Genomic DNA, 15,054 nt, shown 5'->3' on the forward strand with positions numbered 1-15,054 from the left:
CTTCCGTAGTAGCCTTGTGCCAGTTGCGCACTCTCAGTTTAACCTACAAAGAGACTTTGGCAGTTATGCAGACCTGTTGCTTAAAGGGGGCAAAATACCAGGACCAAAATGCCATTGTGGTGCAGCCCACCAAACTATCTTCCATCTGCTACAGAAATATGAACATCGTGTTTTCCAGGGAGATGTGACAGAGCTCATTGTATTCTCTCCAGCTGGACTGAAAATGTAGATATTAATTGTCCAAATTGTCTGCATACCTGCTGTATCTACTTAGTTATGTATTTTATGTTATTACACTACTATCTAATGTATATATTGTTATCATGATGTTGTTATTTTTATCACCACATTATTATTACAAACTGAGTTACCTGTATCATTTCTGTTTCATGTAAACCACCCAGAGCCTTTGAGAAGGGTGGTATATCAATACAATAAATAAATAAGCTTAACCTACCTCATGGGATTGTTGTGAGGATAAAGAAGAGTCCCTATCAGGGAGAAAGGTGGGGTATAAATGCAGTAAATACAGTAACTAAAACTAAAAGTGAGAACAATATTTTTAGGGAAAGGAGTACAAGAAGATTCAGGGTTTCATGTACTTAAGGGACTGCTTCCTATGTGAAGACTCTGGTACCCATGAATAAAATGGGCCTCCCCTTGTCTTTTGTTCTAGCAGAATAAGGTGAGCTGTACAAATCTGCTGTGCGATTTGCTTGCTTTAGATATCCTGGATGAGCACACCTGAGGTATGACGCACCCTCTGCGTGGAAGTCCCTTAAGACTTCACAACTGTTGTCAACTTTTTTCTGGGATGGCTCCTGCGCCTCTGATACTCACATCATAAGTGAAATTTCAACAGGGGAAACTCTTCCCGTATACCTTCAAGCTGTGAAAATATTCAGCTGCCTTTGAAGCAGCTATTAAAGGCACTGGAATGCTGCCAGAAAACAAGTTGGCAGGCTTCAGATTTACAAAATTCCCCTCTGATATGTTTCACATTTCTCTTATCTTTTATTGTAGATAAAAAGAGAAAATAGAAGCAAAGAATATCATCCAAGACAATTCCATTCATAATCAGCCTAAGCAACAGGTTCTGGGATTGTGGGAGCTTTCTTCAAATCCCACCCCCCTCGAAAAAAAGGATAAACATCTCATTCTGACATCCATTTTGTGCCTGTTGAAATTATACAGCCATTTCTGCTTGCTGCAATCCAGCACTGTTCATAGTGAAATACAGACAGCACAAAATTGCAGTAACTTAGCAAAGAATTCAGCTCTTATCGAAGGAAAATGCTCAAAGCAATAAGAATCTATGAAAATTTTCCACACCAACAGCTTCACCTGTGGGGCCCAAAGAAGGAAGACACACGAATATCAGGCTTAAGGGAGCCCCAACATAGAATGCTGCAGGCAGCAGGCCTGGCCGATTGAGAGAGACACCTGTTTCCCATCAATATCAGCAGATCTATTTCATCCGGATGTTCTTTTTTGCATCTCAGTCAATCAGAATCCACTAGTAGGATGGAGGCCTCCGTCCAGACTTGAACATGAGCAAACTCTGTTAGTATTTCCATCAGACAAAAGAAATCTCTCCGACAGCTTCCTCCCCTCCCCCCCTTGCTGATTCGCAGCATCACTCAGTAAACCTCAGACACGCCCTATCATTTGTAACACTTGCTAGTATCATTTACACTTAACAGGAGACATTATTATCTGAAACATCCATTCTCCCCCTTTGTACAGAAACGTCCAAGAGAACTTGAAAGTTTGTACAGTATTTTGTGACATTTTGGTTGATTCTAATAAAAGCAGCCATCCGTTGGCCATCCCACCAATGTCTGGCATCAGCCAGAGACTGGGCCTTTCCTATTGTAGCTCTGTCTCTATGGAATAGGCTCTATGAGGAGGTGAGAGGGGCCTCCTTCTTGGAGGGCTTCAGGGGGCACTGCAGGCCTGCCTGCTTGCCAAGCAGTCATATTCTAAGGGGGCGGAGGGAGGGAGAATTTCTGGGTTGTTTTATTTTGGGCTAAGGATAGTCAATCGCTGTAAACCCCTTTGGACCTATTGTTTTAATAAAATAATAAAAGGTATTATGTGGTACATGCTTCGGGATTTTTCTTTCAAATAATGTGACTACCTGCTTTCTCTGTCTGGAGAATTACTGAATTTAGCCACCAAAGACAGGGATTCTTCAACTGGAGGAAGAAGATCTGACATAAAACTCCATTAACAGTGATTTTGTTGCACGATAAAATCAGCCAGCTTGAGTCCCAATGACTCTTTAATATACCATCTAAAATGATCTGCAGAGGGAACACACTGGCCTCTCTCCCGATCCCGCCTACCAACCCCCCCCCCCACACACACACACACACACACCACGCTAGCAACCATTTTATGCACAACAACGGGCTTGCCCTCTAGTTTTTATATATTTATATTATATTTATAGGCAGCCCCTAGTGAACCAGTCATCTCAAGGTGGCTCACAACAATGTGCACATACAGTATATTAAAACCATACTATAAATACTTTAATAATACATTAGAATAAAATCAGTAGAAACTAGCAGCACCTCTGTACTTCGGTACCAATTATCACTTGACTAAGAAATAGGAGGGGTACCTCAAAGTTGGCAAGGGGGATCCCATATGATGTTATCGGTCTCCCAGGCATACCAGCCTCAACCATATGCCCAGCGGAAGAGCTCTGTCTTGCAGGCCCTGCAGAATTGTGTCAAATGCATAAAGCCTAGTGTTGACTCACCACATCCAAAGGAAATCCAAAGCAAGGCTAAAACAAGGTATGTCTGAAATGCGGAAAAGGTCAGGGAGATGTGATTCAGGCATTCTCTCACCAGCAGCCAAGAGTGGATGCAGAGCTGCCTCAGCCATCCAGCTCTAATTCAGCCAGGCAGCTGTTCCCACTTCTCCCTTGGGAAGTCACAGGAAAAGATACAGGCAGGATTTACAGGAAATCTGATTCAATGCACCTAAAGAAGGGTGCATCCACACATGCTAAATCTTTCAGTTCTTTTGCCACTGGACTCAAACTCTGTTCTCACATCTGCGCATTAACTCATCCATTTGTATGTTAATTTGCTTCCATTCACAAGTCTTCCCAATAGTTTTAATCCAATCTCAGCTATACTTATCACACAGTTACTTTTGCATCTTGACTTTAACTTGCCCTTCTTGGCAACTGATTCCCCCCCCCCTTGCTGCCTATATATAAGGATTGAGGAAACCTGCTTCAATGTATCTATCAAGTGTGCACACAAAAGCTTAAACCCAGAATTAAACCTCATTAACTAATTAAGATGTCCACTGTTGTAGGTCATTCCAGAGTGGCAAAATTCAAATCACAAAAATCCCATGCCTCAAAAGTTTGCATCCAACATTTAAAACTGTCTGTCTGTCAACTCCCTGACCATCCCCCTCCCAGATAGCCACCCATGGTAGGAGTCACAGGTGTTAATGCTCTCTGATCTCACAGAGGGACCCAATTGATCTTATCCTGGCCTCACCCAAAGACCTGGCAGAAGAGCTCCATTTAACAGGCCCTGCGGAACTGTGAAAGCTGACAGGGCTCTCAGCTCTTTCCTGAGCTCATTACACCAGGAATCCACTGAAGGGTATTGTCTCAACTTCTTTCTCTTGAGCTTTGTTACCAGCCCTTCTGCTGAAAAAAAGGATGCAGCCCCTTTGTGATTGATCTGGGCCATGCACTTCTGAGCATTTGACAAATGAGAGTCCTTCAACACACCAAATTCCTTATTAACATTAGAGACCTCAATCCTGTACCATTTCCCACAGTGACAAATGTATTCAGAATGAACCAGGACAGCAAAAGCCGAACCTTTGCTGCAGAGAGGGTCCTGCCGTCTTAGTACCGTTGCTCCAGAGGGTTGCCACATGTTGCTGTTTTGACACAAACAACCTCCCCTTCTTTGGGAGAAACTTGAAGGAAAGCAGGCGTATTGTTCTGCCTTCCCCCAGCAGAAGACATGGGAAACACAGGCATTTCGATAAGACTCTGCAAGGGCTGGCAAACAGTAGTAAGAAACAAGTGTTGGGAAAGCTGAATGAGATCTAAGGCCTGGAATGCCTGTGGGCAAGGTGGGCAGGCAACAGCAAGCCAAGCATCTAGGTAAGATGAAGAGAGAGAGAGAGAAGAAAATGGCATGGGGACAGAACACAAGGATAAGGAGTATGCATAGCAATACATGCACATTTGTGCATAGGATAGCATGCCTATAGGTATGCACACATGTGTGTTTATGAAATAAATAAGTCTGAATTAGAGAGTGATGGGGAGATGTATCCTTTAAATACATTCCAAACTACCATTCCAAATTGCATTACATTCTATTTATTATGTTACATTACAATATGCTATTCTAATCTATTATTCCAAATAATAAATAAATAGAGAGGTATGACCCCTCTGGAGGATTGTTAAGAATGATATTAGGGCTCAATGAGGTTAGCGTATATAGTGAGATAAGAAACGAACCTCCCTGTTAGGTCCTGGGGATTCCATAGTTTTGAATGTTGTATAATTTGCAGTTCAGCAATTTCCCTTGAATAAAATTTTGTTGGTATTAAAGATGCCACTGGATTCAAACTTTGCTCTAGTAATGTATTCTGTTAATTTGGACACTGAGTCCATGCAGGCAGCCAACAAATTTTTCATGGATGTACCTCCAGAAGAAGCTGTTTGATGGCCTAGAATATCTGGGGAAACAGCTGCAGCAGAGATGCAGCAATTTTGCACAGTACCAGTCTGTGCTCTCACATCTTTCATTTTGAGATTTGAAGGAAATGAAACAAGTTGCTTTAACTTAGCCTCTTTTGATAGGGTCACAGCTTCAATTAGTGAACTTTTCTACAGTCGGCTTAATCACATATCAATTATCCTTCTGCTTGCAGGTAAGCCATCAAGCCACAAATGTACCATGTTATATCAGCAAAGAAAGCTATTTTGTAAATCCTGGGACTGCCAGAGCTCCCTCACCAAAAGACTTTTTTCAATTGTCAAGTGACACTTTCATTTTCAGAGCTTCAGAAATCATTGGCGCACTCTTCCATGAACTGGCCATGTGACTTCGTTTCATTACAGAATGCTGTCGGAGATTCCCTCAATCTTTCTCATGAAGGTACTGAAATGCCTGTGGTTCAGTCAATGGGAGCAATGTAATTTATTACCGAGACCATAATTTTCCTGACCTCTTCAAGGCTGAGTGCCTTCCTTCTGAGAAACTATGGGTGACTAATGCATCATGGCCCCATGTCTTGTTGACATTGATAGACTCCATCTGGTGATTAGTTCTGCCCATCAAGACAGCATTTTGCCACGATTGCTTCTTATTCTGCAGTATTCCTCAAGTTGACCTCCAGTACAGTAATGTGCCATGTAGAATTTCAAATATATATTCCATATAGATGTGTGTCTTATATATGATATGTTTGCTACTCAGCATTTTAGCAATACCTTAATACCTTAAATATGTAGGGCACTCAATTGTACAAGATTTTTACTACTCATATACCAACCTAAGCCTCCAAAATCAATGTTGTTTATTCAGTATTTGAGATATCAAATTTGTGTTCTGAAACATACATAACTCTCCCCTACTTCTCACGGTGTTTGCTTCATTTTCTGCCTTTAGTTTCTCAATTTCTGCCTATTTTCAGTTGTCTGCTTCACACACCTTATTTGCTTTGTCCACTGGATGTCCCATCCTGGTGACTGTATTTGACTTACAATTTGTAATCTGCCTGGAGTCTCAATGAGAATGATGGGCTATAAATAACTAAACATATTAAATAAATAAGTAGACTTCTCCTCAGCATCCTGCCCATCCTTAAGTAGGATAAGGGGACTCACAGGGGCTTTTTGCACGCCTTCAAAATCGCACAATGGTTGCTAATTGAAAACGCTATTGATTTGCCATAATGCACAACGTCGTCGACAATCTGCCACACACCTGAAACCAATCTGCAAAAAGCGCTTCCTTGTAGCGCTTTCAGGGAAATCCCCAAAAGTGGATTCACCCTCCGGAAAGCGATACACTCCTGCAACCAATCTGCAACACTAGCGAAAAAGACCTGTGCGTTAACATTGTTGCGGTTTCTACAAAGTCCCTCCCCCTGGCTCTCTTCTCTGATCTTCCGGCGAAGCGATCGCCATTTTTTTTCTCCGAGCGAGCGGGGATAAACGCACCAGCGAGCCTCTTTCTGTTTAGAGGCTTCCCTGGCTTCAGTCCTTCCCCTTTAGTCACTAAGCACAAACCACAGAAAAGCCCGTTTGCTGATGTATTTTCCCATTAATTTTTACACATTCATTCAGACGAAAATCGGGCCCGTGAGAGGGGGGGGGGTTTCACTCGGAGGCAGCGTGGCAACGATCAAACGATCAAACGACAGCTCAAACACACCAGGCAGCTGGATGGGTCTCTCCATTGCAACGAATCTACCCAGATTCGTTGCTATGGGTCTGTTTTTTTTTTTTTTTTAAACCTTTCTTAAAGGGAAAGGGGCTGTTTGGGAGCATGCTAACGGCTGCCCATTGGCTGCTTGACGGCCGGGGGCGGGACAGCTCGGCAATAGCGCTTCCTTTCTAGCGATTTCTGCCAAGACCGGAAGCCTGTGGGAAATGCTACAAAACGCAACTGGATTCCACCACAAAGGCAGGTATGCATAACGACGAATTCCACTACTTTAAATGGCGATTTTTCATTCAGTGACCAATTTGCAACAAAGATCCCGGTGCGTAAAGCCCCACAGAATTCAGCTTCCCTAAGTGGGAGATGCACTTCCCGTCTTGCTGAGATTGAACCGTCCACTTTACACGGCTTGGCCATCAAGATCAAAATATGCAAAACAGTGGCTGAATGTAAAGCACAAGTATATTGGCCCTTGATATCCTGCTATGGAGATGCCTTGTCATGGATTTTAGATCCTTAATGAGACTAACCAGAAAAGATTTCAGTCCCACTGATTTCAGTTCCACTGATTTCCAAATAAATATATTTGGCTTTGGTGCAGAATGGCATGATGAGCACAGGAAGTGCAGAGTTGCACTAACAGGTTTGACAACATTTTCTTATTTATAAGTTTATTCCTTTTGCTATCAAATTTGATATTTTGATTGAATTCCAAGACCTGCAGAACAAAAGGGCAAGAGGGACTGTGAGTCCATTTATGTTTGCTAGATATATTTCTTCTTCAGTCAAGAAAGCCACTCTCTAATTTTCAGATTACATTTATTTGCTGAGGTTCCTTCCTTGTTTTATTCTTTCCCTGAAAGCCACAGATGGCCTCTGTTTCGGGACCAAAGCCATAATGTTGGGCTGCTTCTCTGGGTTCAGCAGAGACATGGATACCACCAAAAAACAGTTCTGCTCAATGTGGGCTTGTAATGGCTGCCATAAATTTATGTGCTTATCAAGTGTAGCCACGTCAAGCTGGAGAAACTCCCCGACAATGCTGCACCTTTCTTGAAGGGCCATTGGCATTGCTATGGGCATCTTCCCCACAAACAGCATTGAACCACGGGGTGAAATGCTTAGATAATAGCAGCCAAGAGGAAATATTTTGCTTGAAGCCATAGTGCTGCCATAATGGATGAAAGGGTCCTGGCTTTCATTATTGATGAGGATGATGAGGATGATGATGGACAGAGGGCAACACAAAGCAATCCAAGAGCAAACATCCACATCCAAACGCATTACTTCTAATTTTGTGATCCAGCTAGTTGTTGATTTATGTAACCTTCTCCAGTCCTGTAATGCTGGTTAAGGGGTCTGCAGTCATGTGCTACTGACTAACATTGGTTCTATCATGTATTGCACTGCTTGGCCTGCATGATTTTTAGATGTGATCTGGCTTGAGTCTTAGCAAGAAAGGTGGGCTATGAATTAAGAGCCAGTTTGGTGTAGTGGTTAGGAGTGCGGACTTCTAATCTGGCATGCCGGGTTCGATTCTGCGCTCCCCCACATGCAGCCAGCTGGGTGACCTTGGGCTCGCCACGGCACTGATAAGGCTGTTCTAACCGAGTAGTAATATCAGGGCTCTCTCAGCCTCACCCACCCCACAGGGTGTCTGTTGTGGGGAGAGGAATAGGAAGGCAATTGTAAGCTTCTTTGAGCCTCCTTCGGGTAGGGAAAAGCAGCATATAAGAACCAACTCTTCTTCTTCTTCTAAGTAGATAAATAAATAATACTTCCTACTGTTTTCATGGATGACCTGATCTGCTGTGCAAGAGAAAAAGGATGGACAAGTCAGGGATAAAGTCCTTTATAAGAATGCAGCAACTTCAGGCAGTGCAACTGAACTGGTGCAAATACATCATATAAAACCACATGTGAAGTGGGTGGAGATGGGAGGATCAACTCTGAGTGCCATTTCATATACGTCAAGAAAGTCTTGCAAGTCCCACCCCTTGTACCACTAGTGCAATACTATGAACTCGAAAGGAATCCATCCCAGGCTAGAGGGACAACAGCATGCTAGCTTGGAACAAGATACCCACTAGCTTGCAGTAGGACAAGGGCTGCTTTGGCATTGGACTGGTATAAGCTCACAATGGACTGTGCCAATAAACTAATAGTAACCCAGCCCCATTTGTCTCCTCACAGTTTACTTGAATTGCTTCCCACCATTTGAGAAATTCCTCACATTAGCTGTGGCCAAATGAGAGTTTTAAAAGCCTCTCTGGAGCTGAGAAAACAGAGAAAAATTAGCCACACAATGGCACATACAAAACCTCCTCATTTGAGAAAACCCATTTCGCAAAGAGCGATCTTGGAGCTTGGAGCGCACTGGCCTTTCTGTGATAATCAAATATTGTTTACATGAAAATAAAAAGTTGCCGGATTTCCCAAGGCTAGAAGAATATCAGCAAGGGTGGGAAGGACTGTTACTGCCTGTTGCAGTGATATTATATTGACAACAGAACTGCATTGGTTGCCTGGTCTGGCTCAGATTCAGTTCAAGGTTTTGGTTCTGACCTTTAAGGCCATTCGTGGCTTTGGCCCTGCCTGTCTGAGGGACTGCTTGCCTGCTTATGCCCCCCCGCAGAGCACTTCACTCTACAAGCATGAATCTCTTGAAGGTCCCTGGAACTAAAGAAGTGCGTCTGGCCTCGACCAAGGTCAGGGCCTTTTCGGTCCTGGCCCCAACCTCGTGGCATGAGTTCCCAGGAGAGCTGAGGGCCCTGATGGAGCTGTCCCATTCCTCATGGCCTGTAAATGGAGCTCTTCCACCAGGTCTTTGGTTGAGGCCAGTGCCGTTGCTAGCCCCCTTCTCGGACTTACTTCTTACACCTGTACCTCCACTTCTAGGGAGGTTTGCTCGGAGGAGGGATTTTAGGTCACCAATCTATTTGTGGTTATAGAGGGCCTAGAACCCTGGGGATAATGAGTTTTATGTGGGGTTTTATATTATGAGCCACTACGAGTCTTTATAAAGTGGCGGGATATATGTCAATGAATGAATGAATGAATGAATGAAATCTCCAATACAACAGACTCATCTTCTCTTCACCATCCAAGAAAAGAGGCTCAGCAATGTCCTCAGGCATTCTCCTGCACCATTCAACCATTCTCACTGTCAGGAAAAACATGCCTGAGAGCAAAACAAATTGTCTTCCACACAATGAAGAAGCCCACAGATTTTTTACCTTTGTATTTCTCTTGCTCAAGCATCACTTCGACAACACTAGCACATGTCCACATAACAGAAGGGGAAGGGGGCAGCCTTGGCCCAGAGGAGCCAGTGTAGCTAGGGTTTGCTAGTTTTTCTAAATTAGGGACCATGAACTGTCCATCACTGGAGAGTGGCAGCATTTCACTTGTTAGAAGAGGAAAGACCCACAGAAGGACACTTATGAGTGAAAAGGAAGAGGAGTACATGAGTAGTAAGCCTTTAACAATCTGTTTAGAAACAAGCAGCATGTTCAAAATGGCTCAGGGAAGACCTAGTAACCCCAGTCATAGTGGCTGATGTCACCTAAGACATATTCGGGACAACTTTCTAACACTTTCCATCTAGCACTAACATAAATGTCATTTAAAACAAGAAAGAAACATGCATATTGCAAATTTAACTAGCTCCCCAAAGCAGTATTTTCTTGAAGGCACATGTCTGGATCATCCATAATGAAAAAGTAACAGCTGCATTTTCATTGTACTACAAATTTATAAGCTAGAAAAGCCCTAATACGCTGATTCCAGTTTACTAAGAAGAAAATGCCATAGAAGTAAATGCAAATGATGCTTGTTGCTAAGTATATTAGGTATTGCTGGGTTAATATCTTTTGCTGCAATTTAAGACCACTCCTTCTTGTCTTCTCTCAAGGAAATTCAATAAATACCTATTTTTAATATGCTCTACCCCCTAAACATTTGCCATTTTTTTCTATGGACAAATGTACATTTTATACTTACCACGGGGAGGGCCCTGAAACCCCCACATGGCTGCTGATGCTTTCATTATATACTATTTGTTCTTACTGCCTACCCCTTGCTTGCATATATTGTGTCCTATAACATGAACAACCCACTCCTGTGCATATTTACTCAGAAGCATGCTTCACTGAGAGGTTTTTTTTTTTCTCAGTAAGAGTATGAAAGAAAGCATATTTAGCATCTTTCTCCTGAGTCCTCTCCAGTTAAACCTCTCTCTCTTTTTAAACAAACGAAGCAGTAAAAACCAGAGACAACACATTACTGAGACAGAACAAGGAATGTAGGGGTAGAGATAACGTCAGGCACACACTGAAGGACACACAGAAAAAACACGAGGGAAGAAAAGCTGGCAAACTGCATTTGGTAACAACATTTTCAAGTTTATCTTGGCAAGCAAGACAGCTGGATATTGTAAAAAACCAAAACCTGCCCAATGTGTAATGTCTCCAGAATCTTTCAATGCCTGTTTTTATGTACTGCAATTTCCATTCTGTGCCATTCCCAGACTTAGTGGTAGGATTTTTGCCCAACCTCCCAAAACCTAAGAAGATTCCCAGATGGTCAGGCTGGGGTCACAGCACTTAATACTGTCATGTTTTCAGCTAACTTCAAAACATTCTGATAGGGCACTAATTCCAGGGAAAACCTCCAGGATTTCCAAAACCTGGGACACCACCTATTGGCCAATATATATTCATTCTGTTAAAATAGGAAACTCAGATGATTTCAATCCTTTCCATGGTAAACTTGATGGGAAGGGAAGAGAGAGAAACAGCTTTTTGAACTGTCACATGTATGCTTCATATCCTCCTAAGAAATCCTTTTATGAACTTAACAAGAAGCTTGGTGTTTGAGACATAAGCAGTTCAGTCATCAGCAATATCACTGAAGAACAAAACTAGAAATCTCACAAGAAACAGTAGCCAATGCCTAAATAACACAAGCTGTGGCATTCCAGATAACAAACCATCACATATATATATATATATATACACACTATTTGTCTCTTGTCTATAGTTCCTGTACTATTATCTGCTGCTGAACCAGAAGGTTAATAAATTTCCTCTCCTTCGAATACATGCTGATAATTATAAAGGGTTTGCAAGGAGCAGGAGAATGTTTGCAGTGGGGGTGGAGGGGAATACATCTCTATTGCCATGACAAACAGACCAATAGGCAATATTGTTGCCTTAGCAATAGCATCATTCCCATCCAACTCCATTTTAAAGCACAGGCTTGATTTGCCCTCACCGACATCGCTGGGTAGTCAAAAGCTGATTGGCCATGCGGCATTATGACATCATCACATTTCTACATTTATTCTGGCTTGGCTGGCATTACTTGGAAAAAGAGGAACAATACCAGAGCAGTAGCAGCAGATACGGAAAACAAGAGCTATGACTCACTATGAACAGCACTGAGAAAAGGGGGGGGGGAATGTCGCCCATAGAAAGGCCCTTTTTTGTTTTACATATTTCTCAGCATGACCATATTGGCATAACTCTAACAACTGTACATGTATGATAAAAGTAATCATTCTGTGTGCCTCACTCTGAGCAGAGGATCCCAAATTTATGCTGGTGCCTTTTGTTGTAACTGAGAGAATTGTCCCATTTCAGCACACACTTTCTGTCCATTACAGCAGTGGTCCCCAACCCCTGGTCCGGGGACCGGGACCGGTCCGTAAATCAGTCGGTACTGGGCCGTGGCTCCTCCTTGTCCCCTTCCCTGGCTGCTGCCTCGGGGGCTGCCCTGCCACTTTGCCGCCGGCTAACCTTTGGTGCTCTCTGGCGGCTGCCATGGCTGGGGCCCCCCCTCAGAGTGGCACTGCGTAGCTGCTGCTGGCAGTGCCCCCCAGTGGGCGGTGGGAAGTCAGGGGCACCAGCAGGAAAGCAAGTGTAGCAGAGGCTCAGGCGGCAACGTCCCTTGGCAAAAGACGACCCCCCCCCGGGCCTCAGTAAAATTGTCAAGCTTTGACCAGTCCCCGGTGATAAAAAGGTTGGGGACCACTGCATTACAGTATTTGAAGCACCACATTTGTTTTTAATAATACACTGTGACAGTGTGGATATTTTATAGATAAGAACAAGGTGGCAACAGACCACTATCCTTATTCAAAATGCTGATCGCCACTGTGGGATGGAAGGTGAATTTCCTCCAGGCCAGACTGGATTCTGGAGATTTTGGGGGGGAAGGAATCATTTGGCCATGAAATTAGGGTCACTGTGAGTAGGCAGGTAGTTGTGAGTTCCTGCATTGTGCAGGGGGTTGGGCTAGATGGAGGACTCTTCCAACTCTGTGATTCTATGATACACCCACAAAGCACAACCACAGCAACAGAAGGCACTCTTAGTAGACATCAACAAATCTGAAAACCTCTCCTGAGTCCTCATCTGCCAGTTAACACTTTTTCTTGCATTTACCAAAAAAAAATCCTCAAGCTATGCTTATATGAATAAACTATTTCTCTGAGAAGGTTGTCAAAGAGACATAAAGGGTGATCATACAACTATTAAATTGCCATGGAGACATCTTCTGAAAAGAATATTTTTTCCCCTAAAGACTTCCCAAGTGCCTAAGAAAGTCAATGCACTTCTATCTCAGTCCATAGCTTTAAATTGTCAATGCAGATTGAAAAAAACTTGAAAACTCCATAAGGAAGTATGAAGATAGTACCAATTCAGAGCAACAAGGGCATAGCCAAGCAATTCAGAAAAAAAACAGGAACTAATAGAATGCTCAGAAATCAGGTGTCAAGTGAACTGCAATTGTGCTCATACCTGGAAAGGAGATGTGCTGCCTCAGGCCCACACAGTCCAAACCTGTGGGTGTGCTCTGGGAATAGAGATGTAACTTGAAAGGGTGGGCATTGAAGGCCACTGGTGAAATCGTGGAGGGTTGCATTTTAACCTACCCAAAAAAGTAACAGCCATGTATTACAGAGACATCGAGTTTGGACTCTGTCCCATCCTACCCCTAAAAAACCTTTTTGCCAGATCAAGATTTTTTTTTCCAACTGATATTTTTTTAAGGTTAGAAAAGGCAGCAAGCAAGTTCTAAAATCAAAATAGCAAACATTATGTTTGAGTAATGAAAAGAGCTCTTTATGTATCATTTGCTCAGCACAGGACTGAAAGTGGTGGAATTTTAAGAAATAATAGAGTGCCTGTCATTGAACACAGGTGTCACTCTGGGAAAATAACACACTAAGGTATTGATATACCTGATATTTTAGGGTACGTGAAACTTTTCAAAGCCCACCCTGACTGCCAGCATACAATGCATGAAAGAACAGTCGCAACAGAAGCCTCTCTCTCAAGAGAGACACCATTTTGTTGGTGAATCAATGCACACTTGGTTAGACACATAGAAAATGACAGAAGAGGTTAAAAGTACAGCTGGAAGAGACAGGGTAACAGCAGAGAGAGGCAGCCAGAAAGGGACCGCATGACGGATTGGGGCTCCTTACGTTTAACTGATCCTCTGGGAGGTTGCTTGGTTCAGTCTCTCTGTCTGACTGTGTTTCCTTCACGAGTTTCCTTTTCCGATTCCTTTCCATCCATGCATCATCAAAGCTAAAACGCTTGTATAAGGGTCGGCGTCTCTTTCTGCAGGTGCACTCATTTGCTCTTCTCTCCCGAACATGAAAGGGAAGCATCCAGGCTTTGTTCTCTATGTGTGGGAATGAGTGTGGAGATAGCGGCATCTGAGTAGACACTTTTCTGCAATGGAGACCCCGTTTCTCAGCTGGCCTCTTTTCTGATGTAATTTGACTTTGCTGGATACTCTCCTGTTTCAGAAGTGACAATTGGAAAAAAAAATTGATTGGTTTGCTTGGCGGCAGTTGACTGCAAAGCAATTGAGCTGAACCCTAGATTTATTGTTACGTTCTAGCCCGGTGGTCCCCAACCACCGGGCTGCGGACCAGTGCCGAGCCACGAAGGCCCTGGCACCAGGCCGTGGCTCCCTCTCCCCGCCCCCCCACCCCCGCAGTAAGAAACTTCCCTGGTCGCAATCTTGCAGCCCGGCAAGCTTCTTACTGTGGGGGGGGGGAGGGAAGCAGGGCCGCGCACGCACAATGCGCATGTGCGGCCAGGCAATCGCCTTCCCTGCAGCCACCAGTCCGCAGCCTTTAAAAGGTTGTGGACCACTGTTCTAGCCGGCATATTTGCCACTCTACAGTCTCATACCTCCTAAACCTCACAAACGAAACTTCTATTGTAGCCTTTCCTATGTATATTCAGTGTCCAGGCTGCAGGCCGTTCTCCAGATTATAGAGATTAGGTCACCTGGAGAAAATGGCTGCTCTGGAAGGTGGACTCTATGGAATTATACCCTGCCAAAGTCCCTCCTCCAACTCCTCCCTCCAAATCTCCAGTGTTGGTAACTCTAATTTATACCATTCAGACACATAAACCCAGGTAACCTCTATCCCAGGGGTAGTCAAACTGCGGCCCTCCAGACGTCCATGGACTACAATTCCCAGAAGCCCCTGCCAGCAAATGCTGGCAGGGGCTTCTGGGAATTGTAGTCCATGGACATCTGGAGGGCCGCAGTTTGACTACCCCTGCTCTATCCC

General features: G+C 43.7%; 1 protein-coding gene across 1 annotated transcript in view; it reads right to left on the bottom strand.

Annotated features, from left to right (window-relative positions):
• Window positions 1-15,054, bottom strand: part of ARHGEF4 (Rho guanine nucleotide exchange factor 4) — a 203,429-nt gene that overhangs the window by 105,432 nt on the left and 82,943 nt on the right. The window contains exons 4-5 of the mRNA XM_077349355.1: window positions 13,945-14,265; window positions 13,256-13,385 (exon numbers count right to left, since the gene is read on the bottom strand). Coding sequence (XP_077205470.1) covers window positions 13,256-13,385; window positions 13,945-14,265 — 451 coding nt within the window. The remainder of the gene's footprint in view (window positions 1-13,255; window positions 13,386-13,944; window positions 14,266-15,054) is intronic.

Source organism: Paroedura picta, chromosome 8 (genome assembly GCF_049243985.1).
Source record: "Paroedura picta isolate Pp20150507F chromosome 8, Ppicta_v3.0, whole genome shotgun sequence".
Classification (NCBI taxonomy): Eukaryota; Metazoa; Chordata; class Lepidosauria; order Squamata; family Gekkonidae; genus Paroedura; species Paroedura picta.